The sequence below is a fragment of the Salminus brasiliensis genome, chromosome 24 (assembly GCF_030463535.1).
Source record: "Salminus brasiliensis chromosome 24, fSalBra1.hap2, whole genome shotgun sequence".
NCBI lineage: Eukaryota > Metazoa > Chordata > Actinopteri > Characiformes > Bryconidae > Salminus > Salminus brasiliensis.
This window is the reverse complement of record NC_132901.1, coordinates 27,346,974-27,367,780: the sequence shown is the minus strand read 5'-3', so window position 1 is coordinate 27,367,780 and position 20,807 is coordinate 27,346,974. Positions and strand designations below refer to the sequence as shown.

The window sequence follows — 20,807 nt, the reverse complement described above, 5'->3', positions numbered from 1 at the left end:
CAAAGGCCGTTAATATAGGAGCCTGCCATCTGCAGAAACCCGAGCACAAATGTACTCTCCTGTTATTGCATATACACAGTTCTGCAGCCAATCCTGCAGTTGAATGCAAAAGTTTGGACACCATTAGTTATGCTATATTGAGTTTCTAAGTGGAAAAGAAGTGAAGAAATCGCAAACACGGCAGATTACGGCATTTTCTGCACATTTCAGACCCAATTTGTTAAATATTATATATTTATCTTGTATTTTTTACATGTATATATTAATTTACTAAGTATATTATGTATTATTTGCCGTTTTAATTACATTATTTTACATCAATATGTTTTATATGGCACAACAGATAACACCTCTACCTGCCACTGAGCACCAACCCATGTTGGTGACGGGGGTTCGACTCTCGGTCTGGGTGACTGTGCTGCACTACACCAATAAGAGTCCCTGGGCAAGACTCCTAACACTACATTGGCCCACCTCTCTAATATAAGTACCTCTGGATAAGAGCGTCGGCTAAATGCAATAAATGTAAATGTTTATTATTAATATTTACTGAATGTCCTAAAAGCTCTGTAGAGGTCTAACTGACCAGAGCCCAGTGGGGTCCAACAGAATTGTTATTAGACGTGACAAGTTCAGGCTGTGATTTCATACCTCCAGACCTCTTAATTATTATGAATTATTTTTCATTTGTTTCTAATGTGTTAAGGAGTGTGTTCTCCGTACACTCTGGCGCTGTACGGATAGTTTACAGGTAAAGATATCTCACAGAAGAACCTTTTTAACCAGGCAGAGAACCAGTTAAGCATCCAAAGGGTTCTCAGAGTTATCATGGTTGTATATTAGGGGTGGGCAATATGGCTATTTTATCGAACTTGCAATTGCAAATGTTGTTATAGTGATACAAGCAAAGACTGTGGTAGATATCGTCAGTCACTGACCTACTGCACACTTCATTACACACTTCAGGGTAATTAGTGCTGTTTAATTAGATAAATTAGATGAATATAAATCACTGTACTCAGTATGGGGTTTGAATATCCATTTTTGAGAATCTGCTGCTGATCAGCAGTATTTTATTCAGTTATATTCAGTATTTTATCTTTATGTCAAATATATCATGATAAATATTGTTTTGTGAAATTGTCTTTAAATATCGGGATTTTATATTTTTGCCATATGGCCGAGCTGAACCCTTGAAGAACCTCTTAATTTGTTAAGTAAAGAGTAAAGATGCTGTGCGTTTATTTTCCAGTCAGCCCTTAAACATATAATGATACCCAGGTAACAGAAAACCAGGTAAATTAATGAGACACAGCTTAACGACCAAGTTTTGTAAACGTCAAAAATAGATTTATCATTTTAAACTCCACACCGGCGCCGTTCCCGATCAGTGAGCATGGTGTGGTTGTGGTGAGGTGTGGTGTGGTGGACACAGGGACCTGCTCCAATCCAAGGAGGACCTGCTCCTCTAACACAGCTCGGCCCACAGTGCCCCTACAGAGTGTTCTTGGCGATGGCGTTCAGAGTGCGCACTTTAGCCACGTCGGCCACCTTCTGCGAGTACTCTGGTGCTGAGAGGGACGCCCCCATGCTCACGCTGGAGTTCCTGCAGGAGAAAAGACAAGCACTGAGATGTTTCTGGGAAGACCTCTGGCAGTGCCTTGGTTCACTGGTTCCCAGTTTGGCATCCTGGCTCATTTTAATGAGCCCATTTAATGACATTTCATTTATGATTCTTTTATTTATGATGAGCCCCTAGAATTAATCAGGCTGTTTCTGTTACTGTGCCTTTAAGACTGATATATGTAAATGAGCTGTCCTGATTGGCTGCTCTGAAAAGGATTACATGCTGAAACAGCCTTTATTACAGCCACAAAAATCTATATTTATTAATTAATCAAGTCATTCAAAATGAATAGTTATTATTTCCAGCATTTCCTGCAGTTCAATTTCAAGTAAATATTATTATTAAATCTTTAACAACATCAAAAAGCGTCACATTTAAGAATATGATGCTGTTTTGTCCGCGATTTTGTCAACAGCTCACCTGAATTTCATGGAGGAGTCTTTGCTGGAGCGTGCAGAGCAGTGGAACTCCTGGGCACCAGAGCCTTCCAGTATCCTCTGGAGGTTGCGCTCAGTGATGCCCCCTCCTGGCCGGGAAAAGTGCACAAGAGCGTGTGAGCTGAGTTTCTGGGAGCTGTTCATGCATCACAATATCAAATGTAATGTCACAGACCTACCCGGCATTATAGTTATCCTGCCTTTTGCCTGTCAGAGGGAGAAATGATGCGAGAATTACCACAGCAGAGTGATATTTAGACATCGTTATAGCTAGAATCAAGTCCCATTAACCGTGCTTAAAGTGCATTTAACTCTGCGCTGCCTCATGCAGACGTCCGCTGAGGCTGTCAGTCCTTCAGCACTCTGCTCAGTGTAGCCCTGTTGCGCTGTACTCTCAGCGTTTCTCTATTCTGCTCAAATACAGTCTTTTTACACTGTTTTTCTCAGTGTGCTCAAAAAACTTTCAAATATTGACCCAGATTCAATACAGGATCAAACAACAGCATCAATTAAGTAAATATTTACGACGGACTGCAGACCACCAATGATGCAATATCACATACACGTTACGCAGGGGTTCCATTGGTCAGTATATACTGAAGGCCAAAAAGGATCAATGATGAGGCAGTACAAGCACCTAATTGCCTGCCTTCCAGACCACTCCCACCACCAGCATGCTCCATAGTCCCCATAGGACAGGTCTCAACCACTACCTACAGAAATAATCTAGGACTGCTGGGATTCCTCAGTGTAATCGATGATGTAATGTATATGTAAGGTATCGGGTTACCACCCTGTGTGCGTCCTGTGCTGACTGCTAGTGGGATAGGTATGAGGTAAGGGGATGCACCTGGGGTCAGTGGGTCAAGTAGTGGTAGTAGTGTGCTCGCTTAGATCCAGGGTAGACTCCCAGAAGAGTAGATCTATGGTAGATCTTGGCTCCCAGGGTTTAGCTTGGATTGTTGCAATACTGACCATCGGACCCCCTTCACTTTAATCTCTGTAGGAGAGGCTGTGTTTCTCTCTTCTCTGTGGTCTCTGATGCAGAACCTGAAGACCCTAGATGACCTTGGAATCAGGAGTGGTGATCTTTATGCGTCCTAGACTTTTAAAACTTTTTTGATCGTCCTCAATAAAGCTAATTTTATCTATGTGTGGTTTTCCCTCACATATACACATATATATCCCTAATACACATATATATTTTACACATTGTATATATAAAATATCAAGTGCTTCTCCTCCTCCTGTAATTGCTGCATGAGGTCAGACAATTTTAATAATAATTAAATAACTACGTCTGCAGAGTCTGTAAAATTGATTTTTCAAAGTCTCCAAAGATCCAATGCATCACAAGTATGAGAATTCAAATAAATAATAATAATAATAATAATAATAATAATAAAACACAAAGGTGGTTTGTACACTGGGCAAAGCTGCAATGCTATGCCACAGCAGCACTTGCGCTGGGTACGATCACCAATGGGGAAAACACACAGGTGCTATTCTGGACAAGCGGCAAAACCACCATAACTGTTGTCTATTAATGCTTATTAATCATGGAAGCTCTTTAAATCTGTTGCTGCTAAATGCACTCACTATTAAAGTGGCAAATTAAATTAAATTCATAATTTTATTCAACTTCAATTCTGTAGAAAAATGAATTGTTTAGATTAATCAACAAAATAGACGATGAATTAAGCACTAGAAAAAATCTCACTACAGAAAACACTAAACATTTCTAACCACCTATTTTATTACATTTTAACATTTTATATTTTGATTATATTCTTTATCATTATTGATATATTAATATTAGAATAAACTAATAATAACACTCCTACAGAAAGTGGTGGTGGTGGTTCTCCATCACTGTGTTCATCATTAGAACATCTCCAAAGTTCTCCTCTCTCATGGAGTCTAGTATTATTTAGAGTTCTCCTCAGATCAACACCTGGTTTGGTGGTAAATCAGGGCTTAATGATGGTAAATCAGGTGAGCTGCTGCTGCTGCTGCTGCTGCTGCTGATGGAGGTGAACACATCCTCCACGCTGTGCTGGCTGGACTGGGGGGCGCCCAGGAGAACCCTGGAGGAACCGAGCTCTGTTCTTCAGACTAGCTCACAGACAAGATCTCACTACTTTCTTCAGAATGAGAAGCTCTTGTTTCTCCTTTTTACTTGATTTATGTTCACCTGCTTTATCTGGTCTGATGGGACCTGGGGCTTCTACAGGGGCCTACACCCCCCCAAACTTGTCAGACTAAATTCACAACCACTGCTAAGACTGACACCTGGTCACTGAATGTGGAAGCCTCTGAGGTGCAAGTGTGGAGATGCGGGTGACCTGTTCCACGAGGCGTTTGATGAGAGGCAAGCCCTCTAATGCAGAGCTGTCGCAGCCGCTGGTTAAAATCCTCTCAAAGCCCAGGGAGACCAGCGTTTCTAAGGCAACCGAGGGATCGTGGACCATATCAAATGCTGAAATGTACACAGGAGCACAATCGCAGTCAGGTATCATTAATACATTACAAGCAAATGACAAATATTTGAATCATCGAGAGCCCCATTCCCATTCACACATTAAAGCAAACCATTTACCTCTGTGGAAAGTAACCGGGAGAGGTCGACAAACAGCTGCACAGAGAAAACAGACAAACACAAAGTCACAGGTGATGACACAACCTCAAATACATCACAAACACTCTAGAAAACACTGAGGCCTAATTTATATTTTAAAATACAGAATTATGATAGAGATAGATAGTCTTTACATTGTATCAGAATTTCAAGAAAAACTAGAAATGCTCCAAAATGACCTGGAATAAAATCATTTACATTGACTTCCATTAAAGTTAAGAAGGTTTATATATAAAGCTGCTGTTTTTAATTACGTTATTCAGTTTTTAATATGTGTGATATGTATGTGGTATTATATTGGTCTATTATGGGTATACTGGTATTGATTACTCTATTCACTATTCTATTCAAGGTCTATCACTAAATGATCACCACTAGCATTTATTCCCTGTAAGTCACATGGGCATTAGGGGTGTACGACAATCACTGCGATATTATGATTTGCAAAACTGTATTGATTCTCAAAAAAAACACAGTATTGATTTTTAATCAACAGCAGGGACGTCCCGATTCTCTAAATGCTGAGTATCAGCCAATACTGATCCGATCTCTGAGTTGGTGTAAATAATGATCCAGCCCCACGGTTTAGATCAGACGAGCTGCTGATTAATCTGATCAGTAAAATCTCTTTATTTTCAGTCCCAGATTCTATCTATCTTTTTTTTTATTATGTTTTATAGTGTTTAATATCTTATAATCCAGCCTGACTCTCCTCCCTGACCAATCAGCTCCTTTACAACACTGCCTAATCTAAAGTCTAATCACTTCCTGTGTGTAGTGGTTCACACTCTGGACTGATATCTGTGGTTGTTGTGGGTCTACTGGTGTGTAATAGCTGGTTTATAGTGGGTGAATGTGTTGTGTGTGTGATTTGGGTTTCTATAGGGTGTGTGTGTGTGGGGGTTAGCATTAGCGTTAGCCTCCACTCGGTTCTGAATGGATTCTTCAGTGCTGGTTTATAAACAGAGAAAGACGAGTGAGCGGTTCTGCGGTTCTCCCGCTGGTAAAACAGAGCGTTTCAGTGAGAGTTTTATAAAGGGTCAGATATTATGGTCTGTTTTTAGGTTCCTCTGTAAAATAGCTCCACACTGCAGAACCTCAACTCCTTTATTTACCTTCTGAGAATGTCTGCACTGCTGCTGCCGCTGCAGCCGGCTGGGAATAATGTCCGTTTTGAGGACACCAGATGAGTCTGAATTGGGATTAAAATAGCCAATACCCGATCCATCAAAATCTGCCTGGATGGGCCCTGATACTGGATCTAACGGATATCCTTCCTAGTTACTATTTGGAAGGTCTATATTGGTTGTAAGAATCATAACAATGAATGATCACCACTAGCATTCATTCCCTGTAAGTCAAATTGGGGTGTAAAAAAAAATCAGTATACGGAAGTATGGTGATATTATGTTCAGCAATACTGTATCAATTCTCTAAAACACTGTATAAATTATTAAATATTATTTTACATGTAAATCTTGAAGTCAGACAGAGGTTCAGTTTGTGTAGTGTTTACTTATCTTGCAATATACTGAATCATAACCACTGTATCAGGATATGTCTAATATCACCAAGTTAATTAGCACTTGAATTATCCCCTCATTATGAAATTAAACTTACACAGCAGCTCCATGCAGAGCTCAGCGTCAACCCGGCCGTCCTCCGTCAGCGCTCCCAGCACCAGACCATCAGCCCTGTGGATCTTCATCAGCTCGATGTCCCTCCTCATCACCTCCACCTCTCGGTCCGTGTAGAGGAAGTCTCCTCCGCGGGGTCGAATCATCACATAAACAGGGATCTGTACATTCTCCTTAACCACCTGCAGCAGACCTGAGAACAGCAGCCGTTCAGAACAGAGGGATGCACTGATATGGAACGTCTGAGCTGACGTGCAAAATCAATAATGAATACCTTATATTGGCAAATACACAAAAACAGTTCTGATTAATCAGCAATGCAAAGGTCAGCAATGCATCAGCTGATAAAGCTAAAAAAGTATTGGGACGCCTGATCATTCAGCGTTTCTTCTGGAGTCAAGGGTATTAAAAGAGTCATTCCTGCTTTTGTTGGAGTAACTGTCTCTGCTGTCCAGGGAGAAGGCTTTTAACTAGATTTTCAGGCATTGCTGTGAGGATTTGATGGCATTCAGCAACAAGAGCAGCGTTAGTAAGGTCAGGATGTTGATCACAACTCCACCTCATCATCATCCCCACTAACTCCCCAACTTGTCCCAAAAGTACTGGATGAAGCTCCACCACCACAGCGCAATGCTGGGGGGCTTTATACCCCTCTCTAGCCCACGCCTGGTATTAGGCAGCATGGTGCCAATAGCTTCATGGTTTTGATCTTCACACACCACGAGAGGGTCCTATTCTATTGGCAGTACGGGTACAACTTAAAGTAGCTGAATGCGTTCATTAGAAAGGGTGTCCACAAATATTTGGACATATAGTGTATAGTATATATTTATATGGCCCAATTGTGGATTTTACATGCAGTAGTAATTATGTAACTAATGCTGCTAACTAAATCTACTGAAGTACATAAAAAGATCAATTAAATAAATTTTCAAATATTAAAATTATTAAACATTGTTTTTTTTTTTTACCATAACAATAATCACATCTGCATAATGTTTTCATAGCCATCTTTGATCATAAGTAATAGCAGCATATTTGCTGTTTTCTGTTTGCCTTTAATTTCAGCTATAATTATCATCCATCTAGTGATGGATGGATGGACATAAGGCAGACATGAGTGTATATGTGTGTACTCACCAATGCTGGGTGTGATACCACCCTCCAGTAAGCTGGAGCACAGCTCGATTCGGCCAGCACCTGCATTTGAATCAACAGTATCAGCCATTCTTCCTTTAACAGCCAACTAACAGCAGTGTGTCTGTGAGCTGGAGAAGTCACGGTAAGCATGATCCTGACCATATTACTATTCATAAAACTTCAGAAATGATTTATACGTGGGTGAGAATTGGCATTTCGATTGTACCTCCCCTTTCTGCGTTTATCGCTGACTCAACTGAATCCACACATACCTCCATCAGGAAGCCTTCAGACATCCTACAAAAGAAGAACGAAGATCAGAAAAAAAGTCCGGGATGTTCCACCTGAGGGTCAACACACCGTCCTGGTGGACACAGCACAGGATTTCTGACCAAGGGCTTGTAGACACCCGCTGATCCCAGATTTCTTCTAAAATTAAGAGTATTAATAAGCTGCTCTTCAGGCAAGGCTTTACTACAGATGTTGCTGTGAGAACTGGTGTCCATTTAACCACAGGATTACTGGGGAGACTGGTCATTCCTAGAGCTGGACAATAGACAATATTTTATCATATCGTGATAAATTCTGTTATTGTGATAACAGTATGCTGCTCTAAGCATTTTCTAGTGCTTAATAAACACTGATCAGCTGCAGGTTTCATTACTAACAGTGTAATTAGACTGAATGGTTCATTAGCTGAAGAGCAGCAGCTGTATAGTATAAATCACTGTATTCAGTACAGGAGAGGATCTAAATAGTAGTGTATAAGAATCTATCGCTACATTTTAGTCTGTGATGACACAGAATGTGATAAATATCGCAAAAAAAATACTTTTTTTTCAATATTTATATATATGATATACCATATATCGCCTAGCCCTACCCATTCCTATTGTATTTATTAAATATGTTGATAAGGTTAACTGAAACAACCCAAATATTGTATTCATTTATTGATTATCCAAACCCACCGGTGAACCTACATGTGAGTTCTTATGATTGTAAAATGATATTAAATCTGAAAAACAATGTGGACTATTTTGCCTCACTACATCCTGCATGTATCCCTCCAGCATTATTTTTATTAATTTGTCATTTCTAATTAATTCAGGCCTACACTCCCACAACTCTCAAAACTAGCATAAAACAGCACCTCTGGCATCAGTAAGCGCCAGTAAGCGTCTGGTTCCATTCACCACCACTGTTAACAAATTTTCAACTGGACGTTTCTCTAGAACTGAGCATTTCACAGCAACCCCACTCTGAATGGCTTTGTTTACATGGTAACTCTGTCATTATTTTCACATATTTTAATATAAGTGGAATTCCCCTTTAATGTCCAGGCTGTAATCTGCATATCACCCCATATTGTTGGATTATTACTGATATTTTTAATTCCATTTCTTCAAGGTCAGGTTCAAACTGTTACCTGCAGACTTGCACAGGAACAGTAAAGCATATTAAATCCCCAAATATTAGTTTAATTTGTTTTCAGAAAAACAGACCACGTGTACTGCTGACTGTTCAGGCTGCACTGATGATCATTAAATGTGGATTTATTAAAAACTAAGTAGGGTGATGGAACTTAGGCTGGTGCAGACAGTGCAGTCGCTATAATGCATGCTTTAAACTGCATATTAAGCATATTAAAGTGTCTAAATCACAGAAATGTGAAGTCTGAGGAGTGTTTGTGTTGATCTACTGAACAGGACTCGGTGTAGAGTCTGCAGCAAGCCCACGAGCTCCCCTGCCACGCTGCTTCGCTTGCCACATTACTGCAGGTAATACAGTGATTAAACCCCCCAAATCCCCCCAATCGCGATTAAATGAGAAGCAAAGGCTTCAGTTTCAGGCTGGTTCTCGGTCGGTTACCTTGCAGCCTTGTTTGGGTTCACATCAGAGTCCAGCAAGGTCTGTTTACACCCCGCGAGCCGAGACAAGATGGCTTTGGCCAGTGATTGGTCACGAGTACCCAGCTGTGAATATTTTAATTTATTCATTTTTCATATTTTATTAGTTAAAACGTGGTAGATTATTAAACAAGGCAGTTTATTTATCTAAAAAAATATTTAAATATAAAAAATAATAAGATCAGAATTTTGCCAGCTAGCTAAATGTTGCTAGGTTACCGTAGTGCTACGTATAACGCCTATGTACTTGTGAACATTACAATTTATTTGGAATATTTTAAATTAATCTCAAACCCTTTTCGACTGCATTTGGTTTCATTAAAAATATAAAACTGCTAAAAATATAAAAGAACTAGCTGCGTTTTATAAACTCGTAAATATGACGCCAGAGGTCAGAGTTGACTCTACGAGTGAAGCGAGGTTTGAATCAGCGTAGGGAGCCGATTCCTTTCAAAGCTTCAAAGCACCGGTCCGGTTTAGTGATTCATTGGCTTGCTTGTGACGCGGGGTTTGATTCAGCTTCTTGAGCCGATTCCTTCGCGATTCAGTATTATTACTAAATCTATTACAAATGTAAGTTATATTTATATTATAAAGTTATACTCAAATGTCTACTTTTTATCAATCTAATTGCATTTTAATACGTTATATTTATCAATATGTATTGCGTATATTGTCGAAACAATACAAATAAATGAAATTCCTAAAATGTTGTATATCTATGTTTCTTCTATTATTATTTTTTATTATTTTTATTACGAGTCCATAACCTTAAAAACGCGTTACAAAATAGATTCAGTCCAATGAATCGGTTCAACCGCTGTTTTAAAAGGAGCCGATTCAAACGACTGAGTCGGACAACGTGGTGGTTATGTGAGGAAGCCCTTCATACGGAATCACACCGGACCGGGCCGCTGGTTGAGGAATAAGGACACAGCCATGCTTCTCCCGGCTCTCAGACATGCAGTGTGGTGCGGCTCCAGGAGCGCAGGGAGGGGACTACAGCAGAACCATGTAAGAGAACGCAGGGTGCTAGATAACATTACCTAACCGAGAGAAACGTGACATCATCCACTTCCATAACGCTGGAGCGGTGAGGGGTTAAGGTCAGGTCTGCAGGATTCCCACACGTCCTGGAAAGCTGACCCTTCAGACATCATTTAGAGATGCTGGAAAAGGCATGAGCATGAGGTTGAGCTTCTGGCTGCAGAAAGAGCTGCTGGTGATGTTCATTGCAGTTTGTAAAGCTGCACGTGGGCAGATACACCACCACCACCACCACCATGTTTAACAGTAATTAAGCTTATAAACAGTGCATACAGTACATCACTACTGCTTAACCCTTTTGCCCTCATCACCATCATGTATGTGGGAGTCAGTGTAGTACATCCAGAATAATTAGTGCTTATTGAATAATTAGTAAGTAGCCTACTGAAAAATATGTAAATACTCAATAATAATTATATGTACTGAATATATGGTAGATACTGAGTATTTGCTAGGCTTTAATTAATTCATATGTATAAGACTAAGTAGTGGATACATGATAATTAATATGTACATAAATGTACTAAATACTAATAAATAATTAATATGTACTAAATCCAGAATAATTAGTGCTTATTGAATAAGTAGCCTACTGAAAGTAGCCTACTGAAAAATATGTAAATACTCAATAATAATTATATGTACTGAATATATGGTAGATACTGAGTAATTAATTCATATGTATAAGACTAAGTAGTAGATACAAACTAATTATTATATAGTCCATAATCTGGTAATTAGTATGTAGCCCATTGAATCACTTCTATGTATTGAATATTCAGTAGATACTCAGTGAGTAGTAGGTATTGAAAAAATGTATGTGTATTGAATGAGTAGTAGATACACAATAATCACGACATATTGAGTGATTAGTAAGTACTGAATAATCAATGGTTATTGAATAGTGTATATAATCAGTAATTGGTAGATCCAGAATAATTAGTGCTTATTGATGAATTAGTAGGTAGCCTACTGAAAAATATGTAAATACTCTATAATTATATGTACAGAATATTTAGTAGATACTGAGTAATTACTAGATATTAAATCATTTCAATAGTATAAGAGTAAGTAGTAGATACAAACGAATTGTTTTATAGTCCATAATCAGTGGATGCATAATTAATCTGTACTACTTAGTAAATCCAGAATAATGAGTGCTCATTGAATAATTAGTTGGTAGCCCACTGAATAATAAGTAGATACTAAATCACTTGTATGTATTGAATATTTATTGAATTGAAAAAATGTGTATTGAATAAGCAGTAGATACAAAATAATGACTGGATACTAAATAATCACAACATATTGAATACTTAGGATTTAAATCATGTATTGTCAATAATCAGAGAACACATAATAATTAATAGGTACTAAATACTTAGTAAATCCAGAATAATTAGTTCTTATTGAATAATTAGTAATGAAGTCGGCTGAAAAATAAGTAGATACTGAATCATTTGTGTTGAATGTTTAGTAGATACTCAGTAAGTAGTAACTATAAGTAGATACTGAGAAAATCCTATGTATTGAGTGAGACGTAGATACAAAATAATGACTGGAGACTAAATAATCAATACATATTGAATAATTAGTAGGTACTAAATAATTAATACTTATTGAATCATAAATGACCAATTATTAGTGGATACACAAGTACTGAATACTTATAAAATCCAGAATAATTAGTGCTTATTGATTAATTAGTAGGTAACCCACTGAAAAATCGGTAAATACTCTAATTATGAATATGAATATTTAGTAGATAAATACATACATACTAGTTAAATTGGCAGCATATTAAACTGGCTGCCCAGGTGTCTTTAATCAGGCCTTTAGGTTTGGCCGGTTATCCTGAAGCCGTCCTCTTTGGCTCTTTTGGAGCCGCTGCTTGTGGTGAAGCTCTTGAATTCTGCTTCTTCTGAATCTCCTCAGCGGACGCCTTTCAGACAGTGGGTTCTACAGAGAGGCCAGAATACAGTCATCACTGAAACCGGATCAGCGCGGACCCCTACAGCAGTCACCGTACCCAACACGGCGACGAATCGCACTGTGGGCCGCTGGCTGGTGGGATGCAGTGGGCTTGTCTTGGGGGCGGTGGTCCTGGGAGGAGTGACCAGGTCAGTATTGGATGAGCCTGCTTGGATAAAGGTAATAACTACTTGCTAGAATGTAAACAACTGTGCGTTCTGCGTCGAGGAACCCAAGGACGGGTCTAGATTAACATGGGCTGACCTGCTGCCTTAAAGCTGTATCAGAAATAGAGGATTTTTGATGATGAGAGCACATGAACGCCTCCACAGCGTTGTACACAGTTGTGGGATCGATTTAAAAATAAATGAAATAAAATAATTAAATAATTAAAATTAAAAATGAGGCTCTGTCTTTGCTATGGGATGGTAAGTCTCTTAATTTCTCTTAAACTTTTTTGGGGGGCGTAACGTACAATAATAGACCAATCAGCGTGTCTCTCGCCATCCCTTTAAGAGCCAGGTGCGGTCAGTCTGACCTTGGCGTCAGGCTGCACGTGCCTGTGTTGACAATTCACTGCCAAGATAGCAACGAACGTCTGACTGTTGATGAACGTCTGTCTAGGCTGTTTTCAGTCAGTGAAGCTCCTGCTGTGTTTTCCGTTGTCGAGATACACAGAAATACTCCAGAAACTGACCTGAACACCCCTCATTTTGAGACCACGTACCCAACGTACGAGGCAGATGTTGGCCTCTTATACTGCAGTAGTGCTGCAGTATCAGACATGTACTAGTGCCAGAATGTAACTGCTGCATAATTTAAGGTGGAACGTAAATTAAAAAATTTAAATGATTAATTTATTATAAATTATATATATATAATAAATATAAATATATATAAAGACCAGAACCAACCAGCTCAGCCAGACTAAGAATCAGGGCTAAAACCAGGATAAAATTGCATAGCTGTACACCTACACCTGTGCTCAACAGCATTACAGTGGTAAATCTGCTGGTAGGTTCTGGTAGATGCGGGAGGTTTGGTACCTGGAATTGCTGTCAGCTGTGAAAGACGTCCTCAGTAGCTCAGTTCTCCAACGCTGGATTAAGACTAAATTTAATGCATTTTTATTACTGTTTCTGAACCTTTCACAGAAAATCCCTTTTATTAAAACTGTGATTTTCATACTGGAGCAGAGGAGGCTGGTGTGATGAGACTTGGGCTGATGTGCTTTTTTTTTGTTTCAGGCTGACTGAGTCTGGTCTCTCCATGGTGGATTGGCACTTGGTGAAGGAGATGAAGCCGCCGCGGTCGCAAGCGGAGTGGGAGGCTGAATTCTCCAAATACCAGCAGTTTCCAGAGTTCAAAATGTGAGTCAGATTCCCACCTGCTGGACGACACACTGACGATGCCTATTTCTATTTTCTTATTATATAATAATCATAATAATGCAATTACACACTTTTAGAAAGCAGTGAACTTAATTATTAAAAAAATTTGAGGGCCAGCAGACTAAGGTCACTATGGTCAGATGGTCGCTTGTTCAAATCCCGGTCATGCTGCTAGCCATCAGCAGCCGAGGCCCGAGAGAGCACAATTGGCCTTGCTCTCTCCAGGGTAGGTGTGGGTAGATTGCACACCCGGTGCAATCTATGCGGTTGTGTTGCTTCAGCGGCAGTTCGAAAAATAAGTGGCTCGACTGTGCACATGCCAGAGGGGGCGTATGTTGGTTGGTCTGCCCTCACTGGTGTTGGGTACATTGCGTGCGATGAAGGGGGAAGTATATATGGGGTCCAAATTGGGGAGAAAATGGATGATAAATCTGATAAAAATAAATAAATATTATTTTTAAATGGGCAGTATCCCAGTGGGCAGTATGTATTCCAATGGGTCATCTCCAATAGGACATAATTATGGTGACTGGCCCACTCTAGCAGAGAACGCACTGTACACGACTGGTCACCTTCAGACATGGGCGTAAAAACCCTGACCCTTTTCCTTCCCAACAGAATGAACCACGACATGACCCTGACGGAGTTCAAGTTCATCTTCTACATGGAGTGGGGGCACCGCATGTGGGGCAGGCTGGTGGGCCTAGCCTACATCCTGCCCACCATGTACTTCTGGAAGAAAGGCTACTTCAACCGCTCTATGAAGGCTCGTGTTCTGGGCTTGTGTGGCTTCGTCTTCTTCCAGGTATGCTGAGGTGCTCAGCTGGAGCTCAGCTTCGGCAGACCAGCTTCCGTAGCTTACAGAGAATGCAGCGTCTTTGGGGCTGTTCAGGTGGACCTTCAGCATGTGCTGGTGACTACTGTCCTCTATCTAGCTGCCTTTCGGTTTGGGTCACACTCCTCACAATAAGAGGAGGAGCTCGAAGGGTTCTTAGATGGAGATTGAGGAGTGTCATGATCATTTACATGATTATGTGAAAGGTTCTTCACATTGCACAGCTCTTTGCAAACATGGTTCTTCTATGGAATCACTCAAAGAACCCTTTGTAGCACCGTAATTCTTAAAGTGTGGATGGTAGCATTAGCAAATATTAATTATAAAGGGTTCTTTAAGTCATAATGATCGTGGAACCTATATTGGTGCTATCAAGAACATCTCCAGGGACTGGACCTCAGGTTAGAAGTAAGAAGATGACTTCACAAGGCGACCAGGGAGGTGTCAGAGGAGGCAGAGCAAGCCAAGGAAAGGCATGGGGAAAGCAGGGGGCGAGAGGGAGGACACGTCACTGTACACTGTCCCACCACCAGATGTTCCAGGTTATAAGGGGTGAAACATCAAAGATCTGTGGTCCCCAGGTGTGACCGGTTTAGAGCAGAGCAGGAACAAGGACCTACCTGTATAATTTAATGCATTGTTTCTATTTAAAAGGTTCTACATGGAACCCTCTACTAAAGGTCTTGCACCAGTGCATCCAAATGGTTCTTTGCGCTGTCGTATTTCTATACAGAACCATCGCCTCTTGTAAAGAACCCTTGAGGAACCCTTCTTTAAAGTGTAGACTTACAGTTACTCAGTAAGCGCTCTAGATAGAGTTCTAGATAACATGTGACTCTAAACAGTGTCCATACTTGTGAACCTGAAGCTGGACTGAATGCTAAAGCTCTTGCTGTTCTTCAGGGTCTTCTGGGCTGGTACATGGTGAAGAGTGGTCTGGAGGAGAAGCCGGAGTCCTACGATATCCCCCGTGTCAGCCAGTACAGACTGGCCTCTCACCTGGGGTCAGCTCTGCTGCTGTACTGCGCCAGTCTGTGGACAGGCCTCACGCTGATGCTCCCAGCTAACAAGGTTTGTATCTGGAGAGGACGTCCTGTTTGGAGATCAGTGACCTGGGTGATCAGGTTTCAGCAGTTTTGTGATATCAAAATTTTAAATATATTTAAATGTACAGAAAGGGATTTTAAATAAACATGGCACATCATTCATATAATTATACTGATGATTTATTAACCCTCATATTTACACTGTAAGCAGTTATGAAGTGATTAGCACTGTTGTCTTGTTAATAATGAGACTATAATGGGCTCATATCCTTTATTACATGAACATTTTTATTTATTTATTTATTTATTATTATTATTATTAATTATTATAATGTCAGACCAGGAGGTTTGGTGGTCAGTGGTTTACCTGAAGTTGTAACTGTAGCTGTTCTGCCTCCACAGCTTCCTGATACCAAGCGCATGCTGCAGCTCAGGAGGTTTGCTAAGGGCACGGGTGCCCTGGTCTTTCTCACGGCTCTCTCAGGTACATGCATTCAGATGATATGAAATATATATATGTGTGGAGACTACAAGATACAAATATACAGACGCCACAAAGCAATACAATGATATAGTTCATATGAATATATTATTAATTATTAATCATTTATCCTAAACTGAATAATTTAGAAACTCGAAATACTAATATATTAATTTATTATCATTATCTTATGGCCTCACAATGTTAAAAACTCCCTTGGCAAGACTACACAACCTTACTCACCATTACTGTTGGACACAGAAGGAAATTTGGCTTCCGCCTTTAACCCATCATTGCAGTAAACACACCCACACCCCCACACACAACAGTGATCAAACACACACAATGAACAGTGAGCACACCTACCATACAGAGCGATGTGCAGCCATTGCTGGGTAAAGGGCCTTGCTCAAGGGCCCAACAGTGGCAGCTTCAAACCCACAACCCTGTCATCAACATCAGACATGTAGGTTTTACGTAATCGACCACAGCTGGGATTGACGTCACACCCGAGCTGACAAAAGACTTTTAGCCTTTCCAGGTTTCACAGTTTACCACAACTGGTTTGACGATTCTTTGCTGTTGTTTTATGGTGAATCGAACCGAAATGTCCCACTTTTTGTGCCCCAGGTTAGCATTATTAGCATTTTACGGTATTACGTACATCGAAGCGCCATGGAAACACGTCCACAGATAGAAGTAGGACAGTACCGAGCGTACGTCTGATTTAATGACCCACAAACCGACACTGCTCTTACTACTGCTGATGTGCGGTGACTTTCCGGCGTTTCAGTTAAAATGTCCCGCTTGGAACTCGGAAAATCCGACATTCCAGTTCCAGTGAGTGTAACTCTGCTTATGTAACTATGCTGGGTGATTACTGTGGCAACCAGTGCACACACCTGTACCTACAGTTTGACCATACAGCTCAGATTTGGGGTGTAAGGGCTCAGAGAGGTGAAAAGATGGTATCAGTATCAGCAGGTCTGATCTCTAGGTTACAGTATCCGTATCAGACAGGAAAAAGTGCTATTGTGCCCCCCCTAGTGTGGACTCTCTGATCTAGGAAACCATATCAACCTGTAACCTGACCATGTCTTTGGCTCTGTATTTGCGGGTGAGGATGAGGAGGGTGGCCAAGAAAAACCTTTCATTTAAGTGTGAATCTTTTGCAGGGGCCTTCGTCGCTGGCCTTGATGCTGGCTTGGTGTACAATTCCTTCCCAAAGATGGGTGACTACTGGATCCCTGATGACTTGCTGAACTTCTCACCGGCTATCAAGAATGTCTTTGAGAACCCTACCACTGTTCAGTTTGACCACCGTGTGCTGGTGAGCGTTAATTTTTTTACATTTTTTTCTTTTTAGGCTTGAAATATTTTTGTGTTTCTGAAGAACCAAAATACCTACATTTCATAATTGACCATTAAATGAAGTGTTAATTAATTAAACTCCAAGGTTTGTCCAGTTAAGGGAAAGTGAAATTAGGCGGTGATGGTGCAAATGAACTGAAATAAGCCGCCAACATGTTAAATATAGCTTCTTCTAACTCAGACAATTATAATTCTGCTTATATTTTCATCTTTAGGATTAATTAAACCCACAATGCTTCCATGTTATACCGGCTCCTTATTGCTGTACTTGTCTTATCCTGAGATAATTTGGGTGTTTTTCTTGGGCACATGTGGTCTTTTAGCATGAGTGGCTGTTGTGGATGCCTAGCTTTCATTAAATCAGCTTTAGTCTGATTATTTTTAACTTTTTTATAGCCAAACAATAACCAATCTGTCCAATTAGACCTTTGCTGATGAAATGTTTTGTAGTTTTGGTTCAGATTTGTGTGGATTAAGAAAGTCTGAGCCTCTTTATCGTAAGTAGACAAACGAACACCAGCGCTAGAGTCTCAAGATTAGGTCTTGAGTGTTCAGGCTATTCAGGCCAGCCTTGCTGAGAATAAATGAAAAGTAGATGCCAAGTGTCAGCATCATGTCATTTAGCTTTTATTTATTTAGATATTTATAGTGCTGGTCTACTGTTTGTAATTGGGACCCTCACTTCCCTGCTGCTTTGTGAATGCCTGTTTATTTTGCTGTAGGCTATCGGCTCATTAGCAGCCATCAGTGGCCTCTACCTGTTCTCCAGACGCATGCATCTACCCAGGAGGGCAAAGATTGCAATCAGCTGCCTGACAGCCATGGCTTACACTCAGGTCAGTTGCAGAATTTCATTGGCTTTCTTCATGTCCTCTAAAACAACACAGTGTGAGATTTTCTAGGTAATTACAGATTGTGCTTCAAGTCAAAGGATGTGAAAATGCTCACTGAATTGTTAAAGATTTTTTTACTTAATTAAGTTTTTGATCGCTAACCCTGGTTTTGGACACACTCCCACTGAAGATGTTGGAAGGTTTTATGAATTGGACTATTCTGCATCGTTCCTTGGGTCCCTGGAATAAGGGAATAAGGGAACAAGGCTTGAAAGCAGGCTAGCTGATGTAGCTGGAGGCACGCTAGAACTCGCTGTGAACTACAGACCTGAACGAAATGCCAGCGTGTAGCAGAACAGCAGGGAGCCGGTTTGTTCATTTGTATGCTTCATAATGACTCGAGGTGTCCTGAACCACACCGGCACATCTGCAGCACCTTACAGAAGACCTGGATGCAGTTTGAGCGAGTGGGGTTTAGCCTTGTAGCTGCAGAACTAACCAAAGGAAGCTAAATTTGGATGCTAAACATGTGTTTGCTGATGGACTACGTCTGTGGGAAGTGGAAATTTGAGCACTCTGCAGAAGTTCTGCAGATTTTGATGGGAGGAGTTCAAGAAGGAAACCATTACTATCCAAAAAAACATCAGTCGAAACCGGTACATTGTTTTTGACAGCAAAGGGTTCCCACCTTGCTCTCCTCCCACGAAAATCTCATTCTGATGGTAGATGCTGTACTTTGACTTCAGCTGTGGCAACAAGATCTACCTCCTTCCTGATGATATTGTAGAATTGATGGAGACCTCTTTACTGACCCTGTGGTTCGATGATCTACTCTTGGGCTAAACTTGCTGGGACTGTCTGATCTGGCTATGTTGGTCAGCTGTTCCTCTTGTATATGATTTAGTGGACAGTGGAATGGCTGATTTCTAATTGTCCTGAGATCTTCTTAAACCCCTTCCATCTACAGACTCCTCTGCATCTCCACCCTTCTTTCTGAAGGCCTCAGAGAGCTCTCTGGATCTGGCCATGATGGTGATCATCTTCACCACTCACTTCAGCAAAAATCAATAGCAGACCAGACTAAATTCCTGAGGTTTAAATAAGACTCCAGACTCCTCTAGAATAATCCTCTCCAACCATGTTCTGATCATCTGCAGCTGATCTTCTAATTCTACACATTTAAAGGAGTAATATCTCCTCAGAGAATATTAATTTCTATTAATTCTATTTTATAAATGATGGTTAAAGATGGTTAGATTACCTCCATCTCTCAGTGCTGATCTCATGAAGATCAGACCTCCAGATGTTTAACTAGGATCAAAAAGACACAGATTAAGATTTCCCCCATATTTAGGATACCCATGTACGTGATGGTAATGGTCTTGTCTCATTTCCAGGTGGCTCTTGGCATCAGCACCTTGCTCCTATACGTGCCCACTCCCCTGGCGGCTACTCACCAATCAGGATCGGTCGCTCTGCTCACTTTCGCCATCTGGGTCCTCGCCGAACTGCGCAAGGTGGCCAAGTAGATCACGTTTCCCTCGCCTTGGGCGCCTCTAATCAGGTCCAGAGAGACTCTGTATTCAGTTAAGTTAAAAGACTGGGCTTCCTGTGCCGCCGGCGGTTAAATCCATCTTCAATTCGGGTCGAAAGCACGAAGGAAGTTACGCTTCTGCTGAGATCGTTCGTTAAAGGTAATGAAAAGTGCAGCTGCCCGCTGCGGCAGCGGCGTCTCTGGGTGCGGGGAGCTGATTTCTCCCACAGAGAGACATTTGAATACTGTAAGCAGTTTAAAGTCGTTGTTATAATGAAGCGTTTAAATGCTCGCAGCTGGTGGTTTATTGGTTTCCCTGGAAAATGATCATGAAAGACTTGAAAGGCCCTCTGCTAGATGGTTCATCTGATACCTGATCAAATGTAAAATGGCGGTGCCTAATGGGAGGAAAGGCAGGTGGGCTGACTTCGGCCTGACGTCATTCAGTATGGATTGTACTAACTGCAGCTGCGGGTTGTAAAGTCACAGAGTCACAAGACTCCAATAAAGAACGGCCTTTTATAAGTGTGTAGTGTTTTCTGTCAGTATGGTAAATCGGGCTTGGGTGAGAGGGCAGTATCTCAGACCTATCCTTCATGTCAAGTCCAGTCAAATTTATTTCTATAGCTTTTTACAACTGTTGTCACAAAGCAGCTTTACATAATTAGTAATTAGTAAAAGACATAAAAAAAAAAGAAATAACGTAAGATATGAAGGACCCACGACCCCCAGTGAACCCCAACGGCAACAGTGGCAAGGAGAACCTCCCTCAGAGCTGGAGCAAGAGACCTTGGGAGGAACCAAGACTCACAAGGGAGACCCGACCCATCCTCCTCTGATCAGAACTATTTAAACAATATTGATAAGTCACCAAACCATCTATTCTGTTGAACTGCTCTAATCATAATA

General features: G+C 40.8%; 2 protein-coding genes across 2 annotated transcripts; one reads left to right on the top strand and one right to left on the bottom strand.

The window, feature by feature from the left end:
• Positions 1 to 1,328: 1,328 nt before the first annotated feature.
• On the bottom strand, positions 1,329 to 9,425 carry cutc (cutC copper transporter homolog (E. coli)). Its single transcript, XM_072670506.1, has 9 exons — positions 9,352 to 9,425; positions 7,706 to 7,776; positions 7,480 to 7,539; positions 6,323 to 6,532; positions 4,664 to 4,699; positions 4,410 to 4,543; positions 2,244 to 2,271; positions 2,048 to 2,153; positions 1,329 to 1,606 (listed from the first exon to the last, which is right to left on the bottom strand). Exons 2-9 carry the CDS (start codon positions 7,773 to 7,775, stop codon positions 1,495 to 1,497), a joined length of 756 nt encoding a protein of 251 aa, XP_072526607.1. The 5' UTR covers position 7,776; positions 9,352 to 9,425; the 3' UTR covers positions 1,329 to 1,494.
• An 827-nt stretch (positions 9,426 to 10,252) lies between these two features.
• cox15 (cytochrome c oxidase assembly homolog 15 (yeast)) lies at positions 10,253 to 20,423 on the top strand. The gene is made up of 9 exons (XM_072669908.1): positions 10,253 to 10,403; positions 12,372 to 12,556; positions 13,655 to 13,777; positions 14,417 to 14,603; positions 15,537 to 15,704; positions 16,082 to 16,163; positions 17,336 to 17,490; positions 18,254 to 18,367; positions 19,762 to 20,423. The coding sequence occupies exons 1-9, from the start codon at positions 10,329 to 10,331 to the stop codon at positions 19,891 to 19,893; spliced, it is 1,221 nt and encodes a 406-aa protein (XP_072526009.1). The 5' UTR covers positions 10,253 to 10,328; the 3' UTR covers positions 19,894 to 20,423.
• The last annotated feature ends 384 nt before the right edge of the window (positions 20,424 to 20,807 follow it).